At 34.8% G+C, this 12,493-nt stretch overlaps 2 protein-coding genes across 3 annotated transcripts in view; one reads left to right on the plus strand and one right to left on the minus strand.

Annotated features, from left to right (window-relative positions):
* Positions 1–1,446: 1,446 nt before the first annotated feature.
* LOC115243716 lies at positions 1,447–10,242 on the plus strand. Of its 2 annotated transcripts, none has more exons than XM_029820916.1 (5): positions 1,447–2,196; positions 2,959–3,705; positions 5,202–5,430; positions 5,899–6,178; positions 8,008–10,242. In XM_029820916.1, exons 2-5 carry the CDS (start codon positions 3,667–3,669, stop codon positions 9,521–9,523), a joined length of 2,064 nt encoding a protein of 687 aa, XP_029676776.1. In that variant the 5' UTR covers positions 1,447–2,196; positions 2,959–3,666; the 3' UTR covers positions 9,524–10,242. The 2 variants fall into 2 exon arrangements, with proteins under 2 accessions (XP_029676776.1, XP_029676775.1); XM_029820915.1 differs by having other exon boundaries at positions 1,450–2,196; positions 2,959–4,449.
* A 238-nt stretch (positions 10,243–10,480) lies between these two features.
* Positions 10,481–12,493, minus strand: part of LOC115243718 (dnaJ homolog shv) — a 3,364-nt gene continuing 1,351 nt past the window's right edge. The window contains exons 3-6 of the mRNA XM_029820919.1: positions 12,422–12,493; positions 12,089–12,357; positions 11,312–11,598; positions 10,481–11,231 (exon numbers count right to left, since the gene is read on the minus strand). Of these exons, the coding sequence (XP_029676779.1) occupies positions 11,152–11,231; positions 11,312–11,598; positions 12,089–12,357; positions 12,422–12,493 (708 nt within the window). The 3' untranslated portion in view covers positions 10,481–11,151. The remainder of the gene's footprint in view (positions 11,232–11,311; positions 11,599–12,088; positions 12,358–12,421) is intronic.

Consider the following 12,493-nt stretch of genomic DNA (forward strand, 5'->3'; position numbering starts at 1 on the left):
GTATAATATAATACAAAAAAATACAAAAAAAATTTGTCTTAGAATATTTTTTATTTTCCTCCGTCTTATTATATCAAAATAACGCAATTAAGATTTGATTTAAATATCGAGTCTCGTAATCGACTTTGCGTAAAACGAATCCAGCTGTAACACATAGATATCGCGACACAATTAGGCAATGCTGGCCACGTCGATCGTCGATAAACGACAACCGTAAATCGGCACTAAGAGAAACGAAACGTATACAGTAATCGAGTCTCTTGCCGCACAGTAGTGCTCGAAATTTTCTGGTGATAGAACAATACGAACGCTTGAAGCTTTGCATTATTTGGATCTTTCGGGCCTAATGTATCTAAACGGATAAAAAGTAGTAAGATAAAATTTGGCAACACTTTAAAAAAAAAGATGAACAAAATTGATTACTCCAGTTTGCGATTTTCGCTCGAATTCTCTTCGATGTTTGAACTATTTGAGCTATCCAATCTTTCCAAATTGGTCAAGTAATAATTTATTTTATTAAAATTTAAAGTTCAATCTTTCTATATCGAATTTTATTCAGTTAATAAAATAACAGTTAATAAAATAATATAAAATTACACGTGATGAAAGAAGAACAAAATATGAACAGTGATATTTACAGATTAAAACAATCATCATCTTGTACTATTAAATTAAAGTGAAAGTGAAAGTGAGAGCGCTTGTTTTTTTTTTTATCTTTTTTTTTGGAGGGAAAGAATAATATATTTTAAAGCTTGGTAAGTGCGCTAAGTAAATTTTGCTTAAAATTGCATTAGTTCTAAGAGTTTTTTAAGCTATTTATGAGAAATACAAAACTATACATAAGAAGGGTAAATATATATGTTTGTGTTGTGTGCATAATATTAAAAATATTTTCTATTCTAAAAAAACTCACTAAAAACAGTTTTAAATGCTTCTTTCTTAACAATCTTGTAATTACGGTTCGAGAATGGAAAAAAACGAAATAATGCTTTAATATTGATTTTATGTGCGCCTTATGTGAAATCAGGAAGTACGTGCAGGGAGAAAAGTCAGATTGTAGGGAAGTATGAATTAATACGTAACATACATACACGTGTAAAAATAACATATGTTAGTATTAATGTATTTTGAATTAATGAATGCAATATAATTTCTTAGGCACCGCTTATTTTCTTTTAAGTTTAAGTTTCTTTTAACGCTTAATTTAGTTTCTTATTTAATTACCCATCAGATTTATTTCGTTACGTTTTGAAATGAATAAAGGGTTTTGAAATTATTTTTAAAAATCATCAAAAAAACGTGATTTTTCAAAGTTTATTAGCTATAACTTTTTAACGAAGCGTTTTCGGACCTATGTTTATAGGAACTTTTTTGTTCCAAATTCAATTTCCTATAAGATCCTGAAGTTTCATTGATCTGACCTGCAACACCCTGTATATTGTATATTCCTCATATCGCAAATAAAATAATTTTGTTCCATTTTGGCTCGTGCAATTCTAGCCCACCGTGCGCGCTGGTCTTCAGACTCGCTTGTCGCCGGAGAAGCGCGCGCGCTTCGCTATCGACCGGAGGGACCTCCTGGACCTCCTTCTCGTCTCATCGCGTCTCGCCCAGTCTCGGGCGGTCGCGGCGCCCGCACGCACTTTCGGTGAAATCCCTGCTCACCGGGACGCGGCAACGCCTGCCGTGTTGGCTCATCTCCGAGGATCGGTCGTCGAACGTGTGCGCGAACGCTCCACCCGCTGCTGATGACAGACCAAGAGCATCGGCGCCGAAGATGACGATGGGGGTGAGGTCGACGGAACGGTAGCCGATCAGTGCACTCTCTTCCACCAGTAGGCAAAGAGTCTGCACCCGATTTATTCCTCTTCCGGTGAGAGATGGGATTCTATATAGAATGAACGCGATCGAAGGATATTAGCTGAAGAGAAAAGATAGATATTTAACACAGACGGAGTGCAACAATATTTTGCCGCTGGAACTTGAAATTGCACTATGAGAGGGGATTTTAGAGCTTGTTATCTTGGTGTTGCCTCTGAAAGAGTGATAAATCACTCCGATTTGTAAATAATACATCACGCTCTCAGCCATACCGCATGTTCTATCCACAAAACTACAGTGGATAGGTAAAAACAGCTGTTTGAGAGTTTCATTCCTCCAAATTCACATGCGCCAAGACGGAAGGCTGGACCGAATGTATGTATATTTTACTTCAGATTCCGTCCGACAATTTCAATGTTAATCGCACGAATTAACAACGAATTAATAAATAAATCGCTCCGGAATTCTCGTATAAAAAAAATTGCATACAAGTTGACCTTATTTTAAAATGGAATAAAAAGAAATGAGAATATTAAATAAATTCTTACAAAAATATTCTTCTCTAGATTAATTTATGTTACAAGATCTGAGTTTATAGTTATTGTCAATTTTTAGAGTATATTGCTTAATATAGACAAGTAAATCACTTATAAAGAAAGATTGAAATTCTAGATATTTCAAATGGAAAAATAAAATAAAGATATACAACATTTTCAGAAATAACGATAATAAAGTTTTACTTATAAATCCTGTTGTTTCAATATGGTATCGACTCTGCTTAGCGTGTAAAAATAATGATTTGGATATACCATTATTTTTTCACATTTTTTCATCTTCCAATAAATAGATATTACTGTAATTAAATAAAATTAGATTAATAATTAAGTAAATTAAAATTCTCTATGTTAAATTGTGTGGCTACCTGAAATTAAATATAGAATAAATTTGATTATTTGCAATTTTTGTTAAATAAAAGGATCGATTTTAAATAGCTCAAATAGTTTAATTAATTTAAGAATTCGTAAGTAAAATATATATTTGTTCTAATCAAAAAATTATCTATAGCTCAATCATCTGCCGCAGAAGGAACACGTGTCCAGAATATAACGTGATTAACCGTGCCGATGATTGTTTCAGGAATACAATCGGTGAATACACATCCCCTGAAGATGCGTACGCCGTTGAACATAATACGCAACCGAGCAGATGTAGAAAGAAAATGAATGAAACGCTACATGTAGATACGATAGAAAAAGGGGACAGAAGAGAGCTGATGCCGAGGCTCCATCCGTAGATTATCACGTGAATAATCCATGTGCGCTGCAATCAGTTAATTGTCATTATAAAAAGTTATAGCGATGAATCCGATATCTGCCTGCGAACGGCCATCTTAATTATCTAATTAATAAACACATATCGACGGAAAAATCAATATATCTCTAAAAAAGATAGTTCTGATGGAGAAGTAGATGACGAAGCGCTAGATGCGAACAAGTTCGATCAGATAGCATGTCGCACAATAATCGATTTGAATAATAAACAAGAATCAGAACTCATCTCAGAGAAGAGCAGCCTAATACCGAGACTTATCGTTTGTAACATACGTACCGAATCGAGAAATAGGAACGAATCGTGATTAAACCGAAACGCCCCTTAAACATTTGCATACGACACGATTATTATATATGCCAACAGAATGATAGTGGTAGTTCACAGTTAACGTTCCACAAGTCTTCCAGGTCCATGCTACAACTAAACAGGCGAACGTCAGCGAGAGAGGCTGGATAACATTGCGAAACACTTGTATTATCTCATGATCTCGTAATCATCATTAGCAGAAAATTCATGGACCACACGAACATATCACGACCTCGTAGAAGAAACGTGAGTTTAATGTGACCGGGAGTTTAAAGGAGAAGGGGAAAGAAAAAGAACAATAAACGCGACTATTTGTTTATCGAGCTCATATTTACATAGACAATCACTAAGCGAAAGAATCCGCTTCGATACCCGAATAAATACGTTTGCGCATTTTGCGTTACAATATACGCATCACACGACGGGCTAACTTCCATAAATATTGCTCTACGTTCGATCCATTTGTTCGATGCGCTTCTTAACGCGAATTATGATGGCGAGCTTCGTGATGAATAATTGCGTCTAAGGAATGATACAAGAACGGTATACATAAGGACCGATAAAAAAAAGACTTGATCTCTTTGCGAAGAATGATGCAAAATCAAAGGACCAAGAGATTCTGCTCAATATAATTTTATCTCGTAAGCCGCTGCTCTTTGTGAGAAAATTTCGATACAGTAATGACGAGCGAAGAATATAACATAAGAGAATATAATTAATAACGCATTCTCTCCTTTTGTATATTAAATGTAAACGAGATAATATGCATATTTTAAGCAATCCGCAGGATTCGATCTAATCTAATCAGCTAAACATATATTCACTACAAATGTGATGTCGATATCAGCATGATATCGGTCCTATCTTATCATAGAAACAAATGCACTAGACATAATGTATGTACTGATAGTGCACTTCAACCTTGCACCTACGAAAGTGTTTGATGTTTGCAACCGCTCTGTTATGCGTGAACATCAATCTCTCGAGGAGGTAAATCTGTTTTTTTTTTTTTTGCTCCAAAACACGTAAATAATTCTTCTAATATACCCATGCCGCGTGATTGCATAATGAGTTCCTTTCAACCGTGAACACTTAGCAGGAGCATTATGTTTTATAATAAAAATTGATATTCTATTTATAGAATATGCTAATAAATTAAATAAATTTCTCCTTTTTTTTTATCAAGCACGATTACATAATATGTCATCAATTGATATTAAGTTTCACAGATGATTTTACTTTTTATTTAGGTAAGACGAGACATTCGGCGATATATTTCTTGTCATAACAATTCGTTTCAGTTTTTATTTTCTCTGTTCAGAAATGCAATTATTCTTCAATGAAATTGTGAACAAATTTACAACAAATTCAACAATTTTAATTTTAATTTATAATAAAATTTATTGTAAAATTTTAATTCTTTGCAGAAATTTGCAACTGTAATCTCTGATTTTATTTAAATTTTATTAAAACACATGTGTATATATATAGCCTCTAAGTAACTTTGATCGAGCTATTCTCGGTGTTTTCAATATAAATTTTATACGCGCGGAGAAATATCGCGATAAATCATCCAGCCTTTTTGTAAGAAAACTTTCTAAAAGTCGATTTTCTCTCGTATTTTTATATTAATGCTGTTTATCAAGCTATCCTCTCAGCTAATTATGCATATCATGATAAACAGTTTCGATAATTTTGGATGAGTTTCATTATATCAAGAGATATTTCTCTTTCTTTGGCAGACACTGTTTCGCAGTGGCAAAAAAACTATCGACGATGAATGTGGATCAACCACAGCATTAATCAAGACCAGGATACAGAAAGGAGGCCTACGGCTACGAAGATGGCTAATCGCGCTATTAGTTTTTCTGTTAATGTCGCTTCTCATTATCAACAGCTACGACACCGGTCCATTTCGGATCATCCGATTTGGAGCAATGGCCAAACCAAATACTCCAGATGTAGTAACGCGTGAGTATTAGATTAGATTTTATCAATTCATGTTTATCATTTCGTACAAAAATGGTTCTTAAATAAAAACAAGTCACGAAAATCATGCATAAAAATTTTATACATAAATAGTGCCATTTTTATCGTACCTTCTTTTTTTATAAAATCAGCATAATTCATCTTTTTCAATATTTACGACAACGTATATTTGAAAAGAATTAAATTTGAAAATTAAAGTAAAAAGAATTAAGAAGTTTGTGATACTTTTTCTTTAACAAAAATATTGAAATATTAATAGTTTTTATATAATATTCGATATAATAATAATTAGTAAAAAATATCGATAGACAGAAAAAAATTAATGTCGTGTTGTATATATAAATCTTTCTTTGACAAATTGTGGCAACAAAAGTCTCGTTTATATTCGAACCACTCTTATATATGTATTTATGCGTTCATTTTAATTACTAATTAGCAATTTTTTTACAGAGGAATATGTATCGTTATCACCGAGCGTTTATACGCCAATAGGCAGTGGTGGCTATCTAGTTCGCAACAAAGGATGCCGATTACCCGCCATGGATCCTTTCGATCCTGCAACACGACCTTTTATAACTAAGCCATCGCTCGAGTGCGGAAAATCTTTGCCGCTAATCGAGTCGAATAATACTGCGTTGTTTGTTAATCCTCTGGCATCAAACGAATTCCACAATATCAGTTGCTGCTGGCGACCATTCTGGCGAACGGAAAATAATGACAATGCTCTCACGTAAGTATTATTATCTCAAGAATTGATTCATATACTTTCTTGCTTTTTAGCAGATAACTTTAAATTAGATAAAATTTAAATTCAAATTTTGTGAATGGATTGCTATAAATGGAATTAATCATATGTAAAATCACACTAATCTATATCTATAAAAGCGTATTGTTAGATAAGATATCACTACTGTATGACAAATGTGTGTAATTGTAGATATGATATCATATATTTAAAGATATTGGAATTAGAAATTATAATATAATTTGCGATAAATTATATTTTTTTCATACTTTTCATATCTTCTTTACACAAAAATGTCTAAAAAAATAAAATATTTTACTTTCATTCATGGTAATATATGATTCTCGTGTAATTTTATAACTGAATCAATTGCGATTTTCGACTATCTTTTATATATTAAACCACTCACGCAAAAACAATCCTTAAGAGGATGCCGGACCGTCCTGTTTTACCGGCCATAATAATTATATATTTGCTTAATATAAGGGTTTTGCGGTGTGTACGTGCAAAATAGGATACCTCTCCACTCGGAAATGCATGAAGGAATATAAGTAAACGTTTGAAAATGTATTTGAAAGCCTAATAAGAAACATTTCGGTGTGCAAAATGTTGCATAGTAAAATCTTTTTTAAAAAGCTTCTAAACTCACTTTCTCGAAGTTCACTAATACTCTTTGATAAAATGCCGAGTGCGGAGTTCACTTGTTAGGCACGTGCAAGTTGCAGGTTTTTTATATTAAGTAAATGTTGACGGCAGAAGCCGATAACAAAACTGTAATTTTTAAATTTTTTTTCACTTTTCATATGAAATCATAAACCCCGCACTCCGTTATTATGTATACTTTAATTATGGAAAAGGATTTGTTGATATCTATAAACAACAAAAATATTTTGCATTTTAACTAATATTCGTATTCTATCCGGCATCCTCTTAATTCTGATAATCCGATTAAAATTGTATCTTTTTTTATTATTACATGAAACAAATCAATTATAGAGCACATACACATTTATAATTTTGTTTGTCTGTCTGTCTAGTGTCATATTTTTCTTTGTTCTCGTATTTGTCAAAACATCGCAAGAGAAAGATTGCGTGCGAGGGAGAAAACTATATATATACATTGCCCTATATATGTATAGTTAAGGGATGAAGCGTCGCGACATTTGGCGCCACTTTGGCACTTTGCGACCTAAATAATAACAACCCCAACATAACATCGGTCGACGCGTATAACAGTCCATTTACACACACACACACACACACACACACACACACACACACACACACACACACACACACACACACACACACACACACACACACACACACACACACACACACACACACACACACACACACACACACACACACACACACACACACACACACACACACACACACACACACACACACACACACACACACACACACACACACACACACACACACACACACACACACACACACACACACACACACACACACACACACACACACACACACACACACACACACACACACACACACACACACACAGTAATATATGATTCTCGTGTAATTTTATAACTGAATCAATTGCGATTTTCGACTATCTTTCATATATTAAACCACTCACGCAAAAACAATCCTTAAAACAATTAGATTATTTTTTTGTGTTACTCTTTTTTAGATTATAAATTTTATTTACAGCATAGATAGAGAAAGAAGATTAATTTGATTCAGTTAAACTTATTTCTAAATTTTAAATAATGCTAATTCAATTGTTTCAAATTTCCGAAACAAAAATATGAAAATATGTATCTTCATATTTGCAGATATGATAAGCAGTGTTATCCATTCCAAAATTCCAGCACCGTAAACGCCGAATTCGTGAAGGTTGAATGTTCTCGCGACAACAAAGTGATATATAAGGATTACTACGTTTTTATACCGCGCAAGCCTTTGGTAGAGGAAAGATGCAAGCAGGCGCTGAGTAAAGACAAACTCCTTGACGATCGTCTCAACGTTCTCGTCATCGGGCTCGATTCGGTTTCCAGGATGAACTTTCATAGAATGATGCCAAAGACCGTGAAGCTGCTTCACTCCCTCGGCGCCGTGGAGATGCTGGGTTACACCAAAGTCGCCGATAACACGTACCCGAATCTCGTCCCGGTACTGAGCGGTCTGAATCAGGACGAGTTGCATAAACTGTGTTGGCAAACGTCTAAGAAAACCTTCGACGAATGTCCGCTATTGTGGAAGAATTTCAGCGCCGCTGGTTATCGCACGGTGTTCGGCGAGGACGCATGGCACATGACCACATTTAATTATTTGAAACCAGGATTTCGGGAGGAACCGACGGATTATTATCTTAGACCGTATATCTTCGGCGCCGAGAGGGACATCGGCCATACCCAGAAGATGAACGCCAATCTCTGTATCGGTTCCAGAAAGACGGTCGACTGCTTGCTGGATTACAGTCGTAAAGTGGTGAACGAGTTCTCCTCGGAGCTTTACTTTGCCTTCATCTGGCAGGCCAGTCTCACTCATGACTTTTTCACGTATCCGCAGTTGGGCGACGACTCGTATCACGACTTCGTCGAGTACGTGTCGCAAAAAGATCTGTTGAATCGCACTATCTTGATCATGATGAGCGATCACGGGTTGAGATGGGGCGAATTTCGGCAAACGTATCAAGGTAAGATCGAGGATAGTCTGCCGTTCGTCTTCATCGTGCTGCCGAGGTGGTGGCGAGAGAAATTTCCGCTAGCTTGGGGAAACTTGCGCAGGAACAGCCACAGCCTGACGACCCCCTTCGACCTTCATGAAACCTTGGTGGATCTGCTAAGCCCGCATATTCTGCGCGAATCGTATCTCAAGAGACGCATCAAAGATCAGGCTGCGTCGCCTATTCCGCGCGGCATCAGTTGGTTCCTGCCGGTGCCGGACATTCGTACCTGCGAAATGGCGCACATAGCGAATCACTGGTGCATGTGCCACACCAGCAACGCCGTCGCCTGGAACGACACCGGTCTTCAGGATAGCGTGTCGTTCCTCGTCAGAGAATTGAACAACATGCTGAGCAACTATCCGCTGTGCGCGACGTTGAACTTGAAGCTGATCAAGGACGCAAAGGTATGGCTGGACAAGACGGATGGCGCGAAGCTGATGGATTACACGGTGACCATACAGACCACGCCGGGTGACGCGATCTTCGAGGGTACGGTGCGTTACAAGGCGGATGACAATAGCCGCAAATTGGTCGGTTCGGTCAGCAGACTTAACGCTTACGGTACTCAGAGTGCTTGCGTTGATGAGTTTAACATGCGCCTGTATTGTTACTGTCTTTAGGCGCAATCGTTAAAGTGACGCGATCATCTTTTTTGTATCTGATAATTTAAATCAGAGTCGGGAGACTCGATCAGAAGCGTTTTGAAGAGACCATTATAGCTGGAGAGTTTCGCGACAAACTATTTAATTTCGCAAAATACATTTCTGCGCTTCTATCTAATTTCTATGGATGATAGACAATATTGTTATATTGATGAAGATATCGCTCAAAGTTCGTATTCTCGAGAACACCGTAAGTCTCTATCGTATCGCAAACACATTCCAGCGCAATTTGATATTTATTTACACATATATCCTTCCACAAACTTTCTTCTACCTTCCACCAATTGATCGATTAATTTAATTTGATCATATACGCACAATAATAGAGATATCTACAAATGTTGATGCAGAATTGTCTAACGAGGCGTTTGCGGGCGATCACCTCGCTCCGCATCTCCACCTTTATTGCAATTTCTTATTTGTTCACTTGCTTGCTCGTGATGTCGCAAAGTCAGACAATTCTACGCTCGATGAGAAAATACATTTCTCAACCGCTATTAATTCGTATCAAAATGATTTGTACTTGTCATGTTGACTGTCTCTCATATATTACATCAGTTTCTTAAACTTTCAACGTCTGTAAACCAATATGTAATGACCTATTACGGCGATCTACAATTCTCAGCGACCAAAAGAATTCGCCGTTTCTATATACAAATAAAAGATATTTTACTATTCTCTTTACGAGTATTTCATCGAAACCATTCTCTTCCACGCGATCGCGGCAATAAAATTAATTATTACGCAATGATTTCTAACGTGCTCCTAACGCCAATTTTATATCGAAAAAATGAGCAATTCCCTCTGCTAATATATTTTATGCAATATTAAAATATATTTTATATTTTACATATTTATTTTTAACTGCTCGACTTTCTTGGATTCTCTGATTACGGGAGAAGAGTAATATCGATCTTTTTTTTAATAATCGAGTATAATTTTGCTATAATAGCTTACATACAAGATATTACGACTTATTACATAGATATATGTGAAATAAAAAACTAGCTACAAATGTATCATGTTTATTACATTTATCTTGAGACACTATAATCATTATCTTCGCGCGCTTTTACTGATGTTTATGTCCAGAATTTCTTTGTGATCGTTACGTAAGGAAGTCCTCATGCCGGATGTATACATTAGCTATGTTTATATTACTATGTAATCACCTTTTTTCGTGACATTTCGTGACATTAAATATAAAATTTGATCACACATATTTAGATCTTTCATACATTATTCATGTGATTCATAACTAAATACAAAATAACTTAAATTATATATTAAATAAATTGCTTAATTATCGTTGATATTGATTTAAATAATTGACGACAAGAACAGATTTAATCAGTCCTTTGGACTAACCCAGGTAAAACATATATACTAACGAGATGAAATTTATATGGAATATATGTATTCAATTTATCTAGTTCAACTGGATTACCAATTTGAGGTGGTATTCTTTGATAAAAAAGGAAGAGTATCACCCTCCCCTTTCCCCTTTATACAAACATACGTATCAAGACATACATTCCAATCAAAGTACTCACATATTATATATATTCATTTGTACATATATTGCATTAGATATTAATTATTTCTTTGCCATGTATACCATTGTATATTCGGTTCACAGGACTTTGTTGCAACAACTCTTTTATATCTGAAACACAAAATATGATTGTGATTTATGTAGTAATACAAAATTTCAAGATGCATGTAATATAGCGCGTTTCAGCTCACTTTCTTTTTGTTCTTCTGTAAAAACGATATCAGGGAATGCAACATCAACAGTAATGTACAAATTGCCATGAAGGCTGTTATTATCATAATTAGGCATTCCTTCGTTCTTTTTTTGAATACGGGTACCATGCTTGGTAATTTTGTCCCGTTGGACAGTTACAATATGACCATCTAGATGCTTTATGTCTACTGTGAAACCTAATAAAGCATCTTGCAAAGATATCGTAACATTTGTGTACAAATCATCGCCTTTTCTTTCAAAAATAGGATGAGGTTGAGTTCGAATCCTATAATAAATATAGTTATATATTATAAATATAACTGCATTAAACTTAATTAGGATGGGTCAAAAAGTATGTTATACAACCGAGAATGGAGTAAATCTATGCTTTAAAATATATTAAAAAGGAATAAATTTTTTTCATAGAAAATTCTATTTTCGAGATAAATGGCTTTGAATTCTATTAGATATTTATGCATTTGATTAAAACTCGTCCTTGTTTGATAGAAACTGACAGTTAATATCAAACAAAAATAGAATACAATATATACAATAATAAACACAACTAATACAATTAATTCTGATAGTAAACACAAACAGTGAAATATTATGTATAGAAAAAAACATAGTGATCTATAGCAAAATACGTTAAGCCATAAAAAGAAGTTTACTCGACTTGTTTTGAAATATAAAGTTGTCCCCTTCTCGATTATATCACATACTTCGACTCATATATATAGTCGCGAAATTATAAATATAGAAAAATATCTACTCACTTTAATATCAAATCTCCTGGGTCTGCATCGAGATGTGGCTCCCCTTCAGCAGTAAATTTAATTTCTTGATTATCTACCATTCCTGGTTCAACTTCTACCTCTAATGTACGTTCCTCATTCACCATCTTTACATTTGGACATTCTGAACATACCGATTGTTGTATCATGTGGAATCTGTTATTTCCTACATTGCGAGTAACTAATTCTTGCCTACAATTGCATTTTCTTGTGCCTTTTGCTGCCTTCATAACTATCTTATTTCTTGTAATCTAAAATATATGTAGCAATATAAATTTACAAAAAAAAAGTTATATTGTATTTATAAAATTTTACCTCTATAAAATTTCCATTGTATAATTCTTCTAAAGTGACATACAAGTCCATTACAACATTTGCACCTCTAAC

This window comes from Formica exsecta, unplaced genomic scaffold (genome assembly GCF_003651465.1).
Source record: "Formica exsecta isolate Colony F162 unplaced genomic scaffold, ASM365146v1 scaffold72, whole genome shotgun sequence".
NCBI classification, from domain to species: Eukaryota; Metazoa; Arthropoda; class Insecta; order Hymenoptera; family Formicidae; genus Formica; species Formica exsecta.